Here is a 14956-nt window from a genome sequence, read left to right on the forward strand (position 1 = left end):
TACGTTTTTAAATTACATTTAGTATAAACAATGAAATCACATTTTGATGAGAAATGTAATACTTCTATGTAAAAGTATACATAATATATTTTCTCATAAATCTGACCAACCAGACGTTCCGTTTTTTCAGCGTACCTTCCCACAACATGTGCCGATTACTCAACTTGAATAAAGTAATACTTTATGGGACGGTGAAGCATAGCCAGGGGGCCTGTGAGTTTTTCATCTTTGTACAGTGGAGCGAATCCAAACTCACCACTGTCAACGTTACTATATTTATTACTGAATCCTTACAATTATTAGCTGTACTTATTCAATTTGAGTGGCCAGTTAAAACATTAATGTGTTTTATACAAACCTTAAAAACTCAAACAAATGTCACCTTAGATGTAATATATACTATCAGTGGAAACTTCCAGAATAAAAAGTGCTATGCATCTAATAAATAGACAAAATATATTGTACATTTTAAAATAATGAGATGAATAGTTGTGTTAGGTTGTTTTTTTTTTTAAATCAATAAAATAATCGGTGCTGAGGAGGTCTGTAGAATGTATTTTACTATTAATGTGCTCCCTGGCTGCAAAGTGTTTGGACTACTTGTATGAAACCAAACGTAAGTTTTTACTGATATTGAGCTACTGTAGTAATCCAGATGCAAACGTGTGATAAAGAGCAAATCGGCAGCAGGAAATGGCACGAACGAAAACATATGAAGAAAACACACCACTTGACAGCGTGAACTTATCTACAGAGTAATTAACCTGCTGCTGCTTACTCAGGAACACAGACTGCTTATAACACAGGTTGAAGACTGCAGATGTGTTCAAAGTTCTCAAATTACTCATTTAAAATGAATCCTCTGGTAAAATCTAACATAAGGTTTTGATTCTTCACTCAACTTGAAGAAGAGAAGCATGAACTCTTAAATTTACTTAAAAGTATTAAAGTAAAATGCAGGAAAGATTCACACATTCAAACATCAGTGATTTGATTTATTCAGTAACTTGGTAAATTAGTGTCTCATTCACCAACAAACTTTTGCTAAGGCTAACTAACAATTCCTTATCTCTGAAATGTTAGCTAGCATAATACAAAATACAGTAGCTGAATGCTAATTGCTAGCTGTGACAATACAAGCTGCAGTGCCACTGACGGATCACAGTGATGGGTTTTAGGCCTCATTCTCCTTCACATCTAGCAAAATTTGGATTTGTTAGGAATTTAGATTGATTGCTTGAAGCTTTTTTTTTTTTTTTTTTTTTAAAAAAAAGTCACATTATGACTTTACAAATACATGACAAATGTAATGAAGTGAATGTAGTTTAGAAATCTAGTGAGGAGAAAGTGGAATACATTTCTTCTGAATGTGAACTGAAGGTGAAATCTTACCTGCACGGTTGGAGACTGATACACTCCATCAGGGGTGGTGTCTATCAGCTCCTCTTCGTCTGAGGTAGCTCGCTTGTAGGATGACATCTGGAAGGTTAAATGGAGAAAAGATTCCCTCAGTGCCTCCATACTAAAATCAGGTCCTAACTGTTCACTGTGTGCGTTTGTGTCTGTTTTAAGCCGCTGTACTCTGTGAGATTCCTTGGGATAGAGGTTCTCCTACGATCCATGAGGAGGAGTCCAGATAAGGATTCCTGCAACAAACTCCAGCAAACTCCGTCTTCGGCACGTGAGAGTGTGTGGGGTTGTTTCCTCCACCTCCCCCACCTCCTGATATCTCTTCCTCTGAGCCCAAAGTTTCACCTTTTTTTCTCCCCCACAGTTCATGAACTCTCTCTCAGGTTTAAACTCCAAAGCACTGTCAGAAATAACCCCTACGTTGGGAGCATGATATACTCTCCCAGGTGTTGTTAAGTAATTCTGTGGCTTTTAACTTTCCCCCAGTAATCTTTGACAGTCCATATTGGCCAAGGCACTTACGAAAAACAGAAAGGGGAGAAGACTTGATCAACTTGTGTGCGTGTTGAAAAAATAAGGGTGTGCGAATGTGTGTGGTCAGACGTGACTGAGAAAGAGGAAGAGAGAGAGCACATGCATTCCATAGTGTGGTTTCATTTAGAATAGGGAGGGAACTATAAGAAGTTCGTCTCCGCCCAGTGTTTCCTGCCCCTAAGACATTCCAGACCAAGGGGTGGGGTATTTATTTATTTATTTATTTATTTATTTAACAAGGACACTCCCACTCCAAGGTCCTGTTGTTACTGTCACCCGATAGGTTTGACAGAACCATGCTGCCCTGGCGCATTCAATAAACAATCAATAAACAGTGTAATCCGCAGCATTGCTTCAGTTATAATAAACAAAAGAACGATGGCATTCAACCCCATTATATCTAGTTGTTTAAAACGCTGAAAATGAAACTATATAAAGCTTAAGATTCTCTTCAAATGCAGTCCTTGTTCTGAAACATTTTTACCTCAGAATATCTGACTCCAGCTATACTTGTGCATAGAAAAAAAATGTACAAACACTCAAAAAGAAGAATTTGCTCAAGCAGCCTCAATATCACGAAGAAACAGCACTGGGTTTATTTTCATTCTTCTATTCTTCTGAAATTCACTGAATATCTGGCTTCTCTCTTACACTGCTTCTACAGCTCTTCTGTGGCAGCTATTCCCCAAAGGCCAAGTGATCTCTATGCCACTCAAGATTCTTTCTAACAGTAGTACTCAGGACAAAACCTCAGCCAGTTAAAACCTTCACAACAGTCCAGCCCTTAGTCAAAGAGACGCCTATCTTTTGTTCACAATCTCTTCAGAAAGACCCAAACCCAGCCCACTACTGATAAGCATTTGGTTTGTTCAGCAGTGGCATTGCCCAGATCAACGTCTTGTGATGTGAAAAAGGCAAGACACGGTAATCTTGTGGACGGATGTGTGTGTAGAGGGAGGGAAGGTGTTGTGACGTGAGAAGGACTGACAAAATAGCTGACTTTTGCCAACTCCTTGGGAGACATGTGATCCTGCAGGAATGGCAAATTATGAGAGTATTTGGAGTTATTACAAAAGAAAAAAACACTAGGCTACAAAGATGAATCCTTGATTCAAAATGAGAAAGATGTCTCTACTTGTTGTGGTCTTTAAGACGATTTCTTAACTTTAAGTGAAACATAATTGAACAAATGTTATTTAAAAAAAAATATAGCCTAACCCTAAGATTGCTGGCAGAGAGTGTAACGTTGCCTTACCAGGATGGAACAAGAGTCAAACCCAGATGCCAAGCAACTGCCAAATTTCCTGCCTCAAGTACCCATAGGCTTAGAAGCCTTTACATTCTTTGCATGTACACCATCTTATGGTATTCACTGGTACAAGCCCTCAGGCATTTGGACACTTTCCTAGCAAACTCTCTAGCAGCAGAATAGATATGGGTTTGGGCAGAGTAGATCACAGCTGCATGCAAACACCACTCAAACAAAATACGAATTAAAACTTCAACTTTAACTCGCTATATAGCCAGAAGCACTCAGAACCAGATGTATCCTGTCTGATGCTTCGGAGAGATTCGTGTCTAAACAGCTGCCTTGGAGCAAGAGGCTAAGTAGGGGTCAGATGAACAACAAGCATCAATGATGGTGGGATGCCATCAGCAGTGTAGATACACCCATATCCTTTCCCACAGCCTGTTGTAATAAAACACTTCTTGTGGGTTTAGTAATAATGTGTGCTAAACGTTCACAGCGATTAAACATTTAATTTGTTCACTGTTGCCATGTGATTATGAAACAAATATTGAATCAAAGTGAAACGAAATATGTAATTTATTAGATCATTCATCAATGGACACTATCCAGGTCAGGGTCATGGTGGATCTGGAGCCTATCCCATGGACATGAGATTGGAACACACCCTGGATGTCACGCCAGTCCATCGAAGGGCAGCACACCCTTTTTTGGTGTGGTCTCATCAGAGCATTCATTTCAGCACAGCAAATACAAAAAAAAAAAAAAAAAAAAAAAAAGTAGTGCTGTGCAGTGTTGCTTCACAGTTCTAGGATTCATGGTTTGTCGAATTCGTTGTTAATGGAGGTCAAAATCACGCTAGAAGAATGGGGTCATTAGCTAGAGGTGGCTAAACACCCACTGGTGTAAACAGATCATGAGAACCTTGAATAGTGCTAAATGTCTTGTGCTTTGATAAACACTGGCCCTTTTCTCTTCCCAAGTTCCCATTCCAGACAGATTGTCCTTCAAGATTTATGTTTTGGAGCAGCCATTAGGACATCAATCTTATGTTCCCCCAATGCTATGAGAATTTCATCGTGTAGACTTATACCTTGATGGCCATACCTCAGTAGCAAACTTTTTTTTTGGTCAAAAATTAGCAAAAAAAAACTATTATTGAGAAAGTAATTAAGTACAGAGGGAAAACAAATCAAACAACAAATGTTGATATCAAAATTCTCTCAGTTTCAGACTAGCCAACTAGACTGCTAGCCAACCCGATCCCTCTGGGTTATTACCACCATTGTAGATGTTATTAATCACTTCTCTAAATCTCACAGACTAATACAATTCCAAGCCTTGCTCACAGCATCTGAGACCTCCCGGTTGTTATTTAAACATGTACGTATATTCATATTTTAGCATATCTGAAGACCACCAATCCATGTCTGGAGAACTTTACCACTGAATGACCTCAATCGCCTTCACATAATCTGGACTGTTTCACGCTAGTTTGCAAATTCTCTTTAATTAATTTCTGTTTACTCACATTTTTATCAGGATTTCTAAAATAATCATTTTTAAGATTTCTTTATTTTTTTCTGCATTATAAACTTTATTTAAAACGTTTCATACAAGATTAGGCTAAATTTGGTTTTATAATGTCAAGCTTTTTTTTTTTTTTTTAAATCAGAATCAATCAGCAAGCATTAGAAATGACGTTGTGGCCTATATTTAATAGCACTGAATATTTTCTTCAAATGCCAGATCAAAAGTGCTGTTTATAATCAGTTGTCTCTCTTTTCTAGCCAGAAGTAGCTCCAGAAACGCAGCTAATCTGGTTTAAACCAGCACCCTCACTGCACTTTATAGATTCTGAGAAGCTCTGAGTCAGCAGATCAACGTTAGTCTTGATTCTTCCTGACTGCTCTGCAAACTTTCACATCAAGTGCAGTAAGAAAGTATTTTGTTCAATTAAAAGCTTACTCTGTAGTAAATGTATTGAATTTTTCTTCATCAATCTGCAAAACAATGGGTGGAGCAGCTTCATGCTCCACCCATTGACGCTTTTCAACAGCATGTACTGTAAGGATTGCCGGAATGATGAAGACATCCTTAAAGGCGTCATGACATGAGAAATCAAACTGTCCTTTATCTTTTGACATATAAGAGGCCATTAAAACATCCTTTAAGTTTCATAGATTAATAGATCCTATTCAAAAAGAGCATTTATTTAACCAAGCTCTAAAAATGGCTCGTTTGGATGTAGCGGGATTTGTGAGTTCATACGGGCAAATCCTTTACAGTCCCCATCAAACAGATCACAGCACTTCTCGAGGAATGAGAAGGACACCCTGATGGTGACTCTCACTTACAGAGATAGGAGCTACACCGGATTATTTATGCTTATAAGGCGCTAAACTAAGCTAACTGTCGCTTGCACTTTCACCGCATATAGACGGCCGCAATGGCTGCTAGTCGTGCCACCCATGTAGCAGGAACGCATTCTGGCGACTTCATAGTACAGCGACTGGCAACTTGCAGCGATAAAATCGCCGTATGTGTGAACGTAGCGTTACACCAAGAGCCATTAGTTGCAAATATTGAAAACAGTTCCACACGTCTTATGGCAGGGGGCGTTGATAATTAATTAACGGGCAAAGATGTTAGCCAATCTTAGCCGTGGGTGGTTACACTGAAGACTTAACAGTAAAGGGTACAAAAAAAACGATCGTTTCAGCCAGAGGGTCAGAGACAGGGTGGAAGGTGGTCATAAATTTTGTATGTCTTTTGTGCAAAAAAAAAAAAAAACCCAAAAAACTTTTCTAATATTATAATTACAACTCAAGGAAGATAAAATAAAAATGTCATGACCCCTTTAAAGAAAAAAAACCTGTACCAGAGCACACAGGGTCTCTGATTGGCATGGGTGTTTACAGTCGAGCACAACAAACCCAGTTATGGCTAGCTTATAGCATCATACCCAAGGAAAACTCATGATGATCAACTGGTGGCCCAGCTTTCCTCGGATCCCAACCCATCCTCGAACACATTACTCCAGTTACGTTAAAATGATGCAGAATCTTGGAAAAGGGTCAATTATTAAATATGCTCCTAATATCAAAACTTGGAATTTATAACCACATAAGGGACATTTTAAGATTAACTCATGAAAAATAAACAGGTAAGGCTAATGCCTTGCATGGGTCACAGAATGTTAAAGGAGTAACATGAAATGGTGCTTTCCCATTGCATTAGAACACTTGACCAAGGGCTGCATGATTACGGCCAAAATGATCACCACGATTATTTTGATCAATACTGAGATCGCGATTATTGATTGATTTTAGGGACGACGTATTTTTATTGCACTTTCACATTTAAATCAAGAGACCGCTGCTTTCACCTCCATGTCGTGCTACATTCCTGATAATGTACAAATCTTTGCTTCAAATTAGACTGGTCCTTAAAGCGCATCATCTCGTAGAAGCAAAACATAAATAAAATTGTACCCAAAATACAGGATAAGTAAAAATAAAAATGCCATCAACTAAATGAAAATATGCATCAAATATAACAATATGCAACTAAATGAAAACAATCAAGGTGTATACAGAAAGGGCAATAACAGCGTTTACAGGAGGAGTGTTTACAAATCACCCAATAGAGCGCTGACGCAGGGATGACGTCATTTTGTACCGGAACCCGGACGTTATCATCGCACACAAAAACCCAATAGGATTTTCACATAGACTTTTGGATTATTGCAAAAAATAATCTGTGATCAACAAAAGTTTAACACACTAACACGTTTTGTCCATCAAGATCATTTTCACAAATGAACACAACGTTTATGAAGTTTGAAGCCTAAATACAATCTCCAGAAATAAACAGTTAACTGTACGCTATAAACGAACTACACCACGGTCGCTCGACTTCACCGTCACCATCACCGAGCTTCCAACAACTTCTCCAAACTTGATTTAAAACCTTTTCCAGAATACGGATTTCCTCTGTGGATGAATCTTCATCCGTGTTTTTTTGGGGGGGGAATTGTGCACAGCAGACCTGAACCAGTTTATCTGCAACGTTTTTTCCTGTTCGTCGTGATGACGTTTAATGTCCCTGAAAACGTCCGTAGTCCCGTTTAGCAACATGTTAGTGTCACGATTTCCCCTCGCGCAAGCGCTGGAGCTCGCAGCGCGCTCTTTTAGTGACACGGACTTTGTTTACTTTCTACACGTGCATTTGTTATGATTTCTGTCCTGTCTCCGCCCCTGTATTGTCATTGGTTGTTCCTTTGTCATCATTAGTCTCAGCTATTTTGTGTTCACCCTTAATTACGTTTGTCATTTAAAACCCTCGTGTCCTCTTTGTTTGACGCGAAGTACTGCGTGAGTTCTCCGTGTACCGAGCATTTGTTCATGGTTTCACGTCTCATAGTTTTGGTCCCGTTCTCGACCTCGTTGTTTGGTTCTTGTTTAGTCTTGCTTTGCTCGTTTTTGACCTACGCTCTCTTCAATAAAGCTCTTATCTGCACTTGAATCCTAAACCCTCATTACATGACAGTTAGCAACCACCTTTTTCAATACATGTAAAAGCTTTAAAAAATAATTTAAAAAAAAACGAGTAGGGTATTACTGGCGTATTTTATGTCGTAGAATAAAACGTGAACATATTTTGAGCTTGTGTTCACCACAGACCTTATTTCAGGCTTTTAACCAAAATCCCATTAACTTTTGGGATGGAACCGGAAGCGCTGAAATGCGAACTCATTTCCGGGTTTTGGCGTTACAAAATAACGTCATCCCTGCGCTACTCTATGGTGATTGGCTGTAGGTTTACGAAGCGCGTGATTTGATATGCGGCGGAGTTTTCTTTGAGCAGAGGACGCACTTTAAACCTCAATATCGCAGTAATCGAGATCAATATTCAATTAATTGCGCATACCTAACTTGACCAGAAGTTAGTTGCTTTGGGGAAAGTTGAACCATCAGGTGTAAAGTGCATGTGCATATTTTGTGCTTTTTACCCTCCCACAATCCTCTGCACAGGATGTTCGACTGTCTCAATTAAAAGAATTAATGGCCAAAACACTGTTTTCTCTGCAAGAGTTTGGCCCCAGGTCAAATCTAACTGATGATGGACTTTTGATGACTGAACGTCTGGGAGCAAAGGCAAATATCATATTAGTATAAATAGACAGAATGAACCACACTGTAGCTGCTTCAGATTGTGATGTGTTGTGTTACATCTTGGCCGACGGACTCAGAGCTCCAGAATAACGGGATTTAGTGACTGCCAATCAACAAACCACAAGCATGCCTCGGTAATTCAGCACTTATCCTGTAAACCAGCTGATCATTTGTGGCACACAAGCATCCACACATTATGAGTGGACTCTGTGTGTGAGTGTGTGCATTAATAATTATGGCAATGAAAAGTCCCCATGAATATAACGAAACAAGCATGTGTGTTTAAAAGAGGAGAACAACACAAAATATCCTAGTCTATGGTGGGAGTTGTGTCAGGAGACTTGTGGTTTGGAGGTTTTGGCTTCCTGCTCGTGAGGTATAACCACAATACACAAGAATATTGGCTGCTACGAGACAAAGGAAAATTCTCATCTTCTCTCGCACATAAACCCAGGAATGCAATGACCTCCATAAGCAAGAAAAATATAATTCACTACGTTGTCAAAACAATCACTTTAGAACAAAACACTTGGTGTGTGAGAATAGAGTGAACGGAAAAATAAGGAAAATGTCAAGCAAGGTCAATATTAGTAGTGATATGAGCCTGAAGAGCTGTTTTCTTTAAAAAAAGAAAGAAAGAAAAAAAAAAAAACAAAAAACAGATTACCAAACACTACGGAAGAGAATGCTTTTTCCAGACCATGTTGAGAGGGAAAGCACTTTCCAGCTTTCACACCATGGGAAGGTGGCCAGATTGATTGTCTGACCTGATCGTGGTAAGTGTTAGAGAGCGCTCCAGCCTGGGGGGCAAGAGGTAAAGCCCTTTAGTGCACTTCATACCGTTTTCCACTTTCACACATCTGCTTTAGGTCAGCAAATGGTCACGAATCCCTTTTTGCAAGTAAACGGGTTTACAGGCCAGGCTAAAGGAGACCCAACGTTCCAATCCATCCATGAAGAAGAAATTCTTATATAGTCTCAGTGTCATCAGTGATCTAGATTATTTAATCATGTGCTGTCGTTGTGATGTGTTATGCTTAAATGGTACCTCTGACCACATGCGTTTCATCGTACAACTATGCCAAACAACATAACATATGAACATTTTTAACCTACCCAACTTAAAGAAAAACAAACAAAGAAACTGGGGCAAACTGAAGTGCCTAAGCGAATATTTGCCATTTCAGAGAGAAAGTTACAAAACAAAAGTTAATAGTTAACGGTTTCCTACATTGCTATTTGATTACCCGCCGATAGTGGCATCAGTAGGATACAGCCCTTGCTGGATCTTGATCTAAAAGATCCGGTCCCACACTCTCACCTCGTCTACAATCGGTACAGGTTAGGTCGTAGAGCTAACAGCGAGAGCTGTCAGTTATCCCTTATATTTGAGATTGTTTACATTTTTTCCCTCCTATTAAACACAATTATAATTGTGCTAGCAATAACAATGCCCCCTGTAATGTCGCAGGAATAACCGAAATACAGCACCAACCAGCAGATTAGAACTAAGCACATCATAAATATTACAATCTAATATGTTTTTTTTCCCTGTCATATATATATGGATATTTAGCAGATTTTTATGCAGTTATATGGAATTGACAAGGTATTAAACCTTCATTATGCCACATGACATCCTGTGTGTTGCATGTAAGATGTGGTAACAGGTGGGACAATTATCAGCACAGATCCAGGACTTGTCCCAGGAACCGTGTGAAAATCCCTGACTATCTACAGTGTCTGAACAATACGATCCATAAAATCTGTTTCCACGTCAACTTCACGCCACCCGAACGAAACATTAAGAAAGCGTAAAGTAACCTATTAAACGCCTGTGGCTCTCTAGTAGACTGTGTACGAACCTATTGATTAACCCCAATGCAGGATACACAATGTCTGGTCCAGGTACTGCATGCAAAATAAACCCCACCACATGTAAAGTCGTCCTACTGGGGTTTTTATTCTATCCGTTACAGTGATCAGATTTTAGACTAGTCTGAGTTTTGAGGCTTGAATTTACAACATACAGTTTATCGTGTGAGGCTGATCATGCCAGCTGTCTGGTGTATGACACACTCTCTCTCTCTCTCTCTGAGTTAATGATTAACCAATGTTCACAAAGTGTACAGCCACACATTCAACCTCTGACTCAACACCCTTAAAAACAATTATGCATGACAAATGAAAGAGATTTTGGATCCTCTAAAATACAGATACAAAAAAGAAGCCATCTCCATCAGTTTACAGTGAAGGATGACAGTTCTGGGAAATAAAATGGGAACAAATATGCTCAGGTATAATGCTTCGTTAAAAAAGGAAGACAGTGTGTAAGTAAGGAATCTTTTAACCATTGTGTTCTATTCGCTACTTGCATGTAATGTTCATGGGTCATGTCAACGTTGAGCAGCGGAGACAGTAAATAATGTCTGATATATCCAATCTGGAAGACATGTATGTTTTTGTGGAACAGTAAAGACATGTAAAAACCACTTTTCCTACCTGGGGATGCTAAGCGGAGCATGTGTGTGTAATCATTTAGAAGTACAAATAATACATGGACTTAATGTTTCCCTTGTGCTGTGGTGGTACCATCAAGGCGACATCTATTGTACATTCAGTATGCATCTTTTAGCTGGGAAAGTGCGCGTGGTATATTAGCTTTCAGATCCTTTAAGGACCATCACCAGCTTTTAAAGTCCAATTATACAAATGTTTAAAGACACATGTGCACTCACATACACTGTCGGTAACCGTTTAGAGTCATGGTGGATCTATCCCAGTAACACTGTGCACAAGAATTGGAACACACCCAAGATGGGATGCCAGTCCATGACAGGTCACCACACACACACACACACACACACACACACACACACACACACACACACACAGAGGCAAATTATCTTAGCCAGTGCACTTACTGACATGTTTTTGGAAGGTGGAAGGAAATCGGAGAAGCTGAAGGAAACCCACAAGGACACAGGGAGAACATGCACAGAAATCCGCCCAAGATACACACCAAAGGTACGATGTACATGCACAAGATGGTACCACCCCAGCAACAAGGAAAAAGTGCAGTTTGGTCCCTCTATTTGTGTGTGTGTGTGTGTTGTCGATTTATATTTCACCACTTTTTGTAATCGATTTTGCTCTCGGGTCAACATGACCAGAGCATAACCTGTGTAAAATAAATATGAAAATGTAAATAAATGTATTTCCTTTTCATGTTCAACTGACAATGAGCCAAGCACATGAAGTATTACGTGCTTGAAAATACAAATGTTAAATGGGTCCATTGGTATTTCACCACTTTTTTGTACTCTGATTTATTATTGGGTCATCATGACCAGAGCATAACCTGTGTAATATAATTAAGAAAGGGTGTATAGCAAATGCAACAAAAGTAAACACATAGTCCCTTTCATGTTCAGGAAAACGAAAACAACAACAACAACAACAACAACATTTCAGTTATAATGCCTGTCTCCTGCCACTAAGGCTTTATTACAGCAGGCACGATTTAACTTGTTCTCAATATCAAGACATTGCCATGCCCTGCATTTTGCTCATACTTGGTTCAATTAGGTTATTTAGAAAGAAGCGTCAAGCCACTGGTTTAAAAAAAAAAAAAAAAAAAAAAAAAGAGAGAGAGAGAGAGAGAGAGAGACTTAGAAAAGAGAGACTCTTACCATCGTGACGTTCACGTCTTTCTCTTCGAGCAATTATTCACTTGGACTTGATAAAATGATTCTGGAGGTCAGGAGCGATTACAAATAGACAGAAACTACCCCGTTTTGTTGAACTCGCTTGTTTTCTGAGCTGTTTATTATAGTAACTTTTTCAACCAATCACGTGTGAAGGGATCGCCGTTTCGTTTCTGACCAATCGCGAAGCACCTTTTGGGAAAGAGGCGGGGCTTTCGTTGCTGAAACGCACGCGCTCGCGGTGACGTTGCATCATGTTTCCTTCAACTTTTAGTAAACAAAAATGCTGATGATATAAGGAGATAATTATTCTGAAGGAGTAGCTAATGGCTTGAGAATTAGATTTCATACATTAATACGGGTTTGTTGGTACATTTATAGAAATGGTGATATTGAATATTTGGGCTCGACTTATTGTCTCCAATTTAATAAGGGAAAATCAATGCTTCTTAAAATAGGAGGGATTGCAGCATGACTTGTACAGGGCATGTTTAAGGCGAGACACTACAGGCGAATAGTTACAACAGACAATGAGTCATTGCTTGTGCATTGCTGATATTCTTAAAGTATTTTTTTTGTTTTGGCCCTTCTGCAAAAACACTTCTAAAAAGGCTTGGTCTAATTAAATAAGCACATATTTGCATACTCCATCCATCCATCCACCTTCTATACCGCTTTATCCTTTTCAGGGTCACGGGGAACCTGGAGCCTATCCCAGGGAGCATCGGGCACAAGGCGGGGTACACCCTGGACAGGGTGCCAATCCATCACAGGGCACAATCACATACACACTCACACACCCATTCATACACTATGGACACTTTAGACACACCAATCAGCCTACCATGCATGTCTTTGGACTGGGGGAGGAAACCGGAGTACCCGGAGGAAACCCCCGCAGCACGGGGAGAACATGCAAACTCCACACACACAGGGCCACGGCGGGAATCGAACCCCCGACCCTGGAGGCGTGAACGTGCTAACCACTAAGCCACCGTGCGCCCCATAGTTACATACTTTAGGGGCAACAATCTAGTGCTTGAATGATGTTAGAATGAAAACGTTTATTTCACTGTGAAGACGGATGGAGAAGACCTTTACAGAACAGTGTATTGAAAATAATTGATTTATATTTTAATCAAGAAAATACACTTAGTCTACAAAACGTTTTTTGTTAAATGCTATTTTCAGTATAAACTTGACCATTAAGCCAACAATTATTAATATTTTATCAACATTAAATAATCTGTAATAAGCTTTCAAACAGGGGAAGGAATGCACATGTAAAAATTTCATGAAAGCAGGTCAATTAGAAACTCAGAGTTTTGGTCCTTAACATAGAATTAAATAGTAATTTCATGCAATTCCACACTAGTAAACATGGTTTATAAAGTTCATAAAATAAATGTATATCATATGACACATCACATTATAGATGCGTTTTATCCAAACATTTGTAAAATGATCAAATAACATTTCTAGCTATAAGACAGACATAAAAACACAAAAGCAATATCACATCCTTGAGTTATACTTTTTTTCTGTGGTATATTTAATAAATTGACACATTTTGTCAACATTTTGTCAACTTGCTAGGAGTAATATTTGCTTTTAAAAACATATAATTCAAATTGGGCTATACTTTTGAGATTTTAAAAACAAAACAAAACAGACTTTTAAATTGGGGGTGAATTCATATTCAAATCCTTTTTTTTTTTTTTTTCCACGCTCAATAAAAAGAGTGAAGTATAGCCTGCTGAAAAACAAAACAAAACAAAACAATAGAAACCCCCATAGAATTTGTAATGGACTCATAGTTATAATGGGAATTGTATTGGATTTAATGTAAACTGTAAAGGTCCTTGTGGGTCTCTACTGGTAATTTGTTGCCTTGTATTGATGGCATTTTATGTCTAGTGGATACCATTACGGACCAATGGTAGTAGTTTTAATGGTTAGCTGATGGTTTGTAATGGTAGCTATTTGTAGTGGGAACTATTAGAATTTCTGAGGTGGTTGGGTTCTTTTCAGCATGGTGTTTTGACAGTTTGATAATTGAATATTACTTAAATAATAAACACAGCCTCCATAATAGTCTTTAAAGCAACTGATTTAGTGGCTTAATTCATTAATCAAAAAGGTTTGTGTGCAACGCTAAACACTTCTGAAATTTGAGTTGTGTTTTTTATTTAATGTGCAATGTACTTCACTATGAAAGGAGATTAGTGGGAAGCTAACCAGCCACAGGTGGATGGTAAATTAGACCAGTGGATTAGACCAGTGGTTTTCAAAGTGGGGGCCACCAGGGGGCGCCTGGAGGGCCTCAACAGTTTAGTCGGAGCCACCAAGCCCATCCACTAGTATTTTTTCTCTTTCTCACTCTCAGACAACCACACACACACACACACACACACACACACACACACACAATTCCTAATATAATGTAATGTAAAGATGTAAGATGTAATTATTAATTAAAAAAAAAGGGGATATATTCAAAAGTCTGTATTTTTAATGTGTTTTAACGACATCTTGCAAAAGGGGGGCCTCGGTCAAATGTTAATGCCATTTGGGGGGGTCTTGCCCTGGAAAAGTTTTTTGAACCCCTGACCATTATCCTTTTCATGACGTTCAGAACGAGCGCTTTATTTTTGAGTGCACAGTGACATCTAGTGGCTTTCATTTGCACGAACATGTTTCACACACTATTCGAGTGTAGACCTCGTAAAAACGGACAACACTGAGCAAAATCAGAGTCGTGCAAAATCAGCAGGAAGTGCGATTATGACTATGAGTGCTAACCCCGGTCCACTTCTCCAATACTGACCGTCCCTGCTGCTACTTTTCATTCAAGCTGTTTGAGACCACGTTGAAGTGGG

General features: G+C 39.0%; 1 protein-coding gene across 3 annotated transcripts in view; it reads right to left on the reverse strand.

The window, feature by feature from the left end:
- Positions 1-12257, reverse strand: part of ece1 (endothelin converting enzyme 1) — a 43382-nt gene extending 31125 nt beyond the window's left edge. Inside the window, exons 1-2 of one of the 3 annotated variants that reach the window (XM_053653286.1) lie at positions 12063-12257; positions 1393-1479 (exon numbers count right to left, since the gene is read on the reverse strand). In XM_053653286.1, coding sequence (XP_053509261.1) covers positions 1393-1479; positions 12063-12065 — 90 coding nt within the window. In that variant the 5' untranslated portion in view covers positions 12066-12257. Of the gene's footprint in view, positions 1-1392; positions 8104-12062 lie in introns of those variants that run through there. The other 2 variants (XM_053653284.1, XM_053653287.1) reach the window with 2 other exon arrangements.
- Positions 12258-14956: the final 2699 nt, after the last annotated feature.

The sequence above is a fragment of the Ictalurus furcatus genome, chromosome 21 (genome assembly GCF_023375685.1).
Source record: "Ictalurus furcatus strain D&B chromosome 21, Billie_1.0, whole genome shotgun sequence".
Classification (NCBI taxonomy): Eukaryota; Metazoa; Chordata; class Actinopteri; order Siluriformes; family Ictaluridae; genus Ictalurus; species Ictalurus furcatus.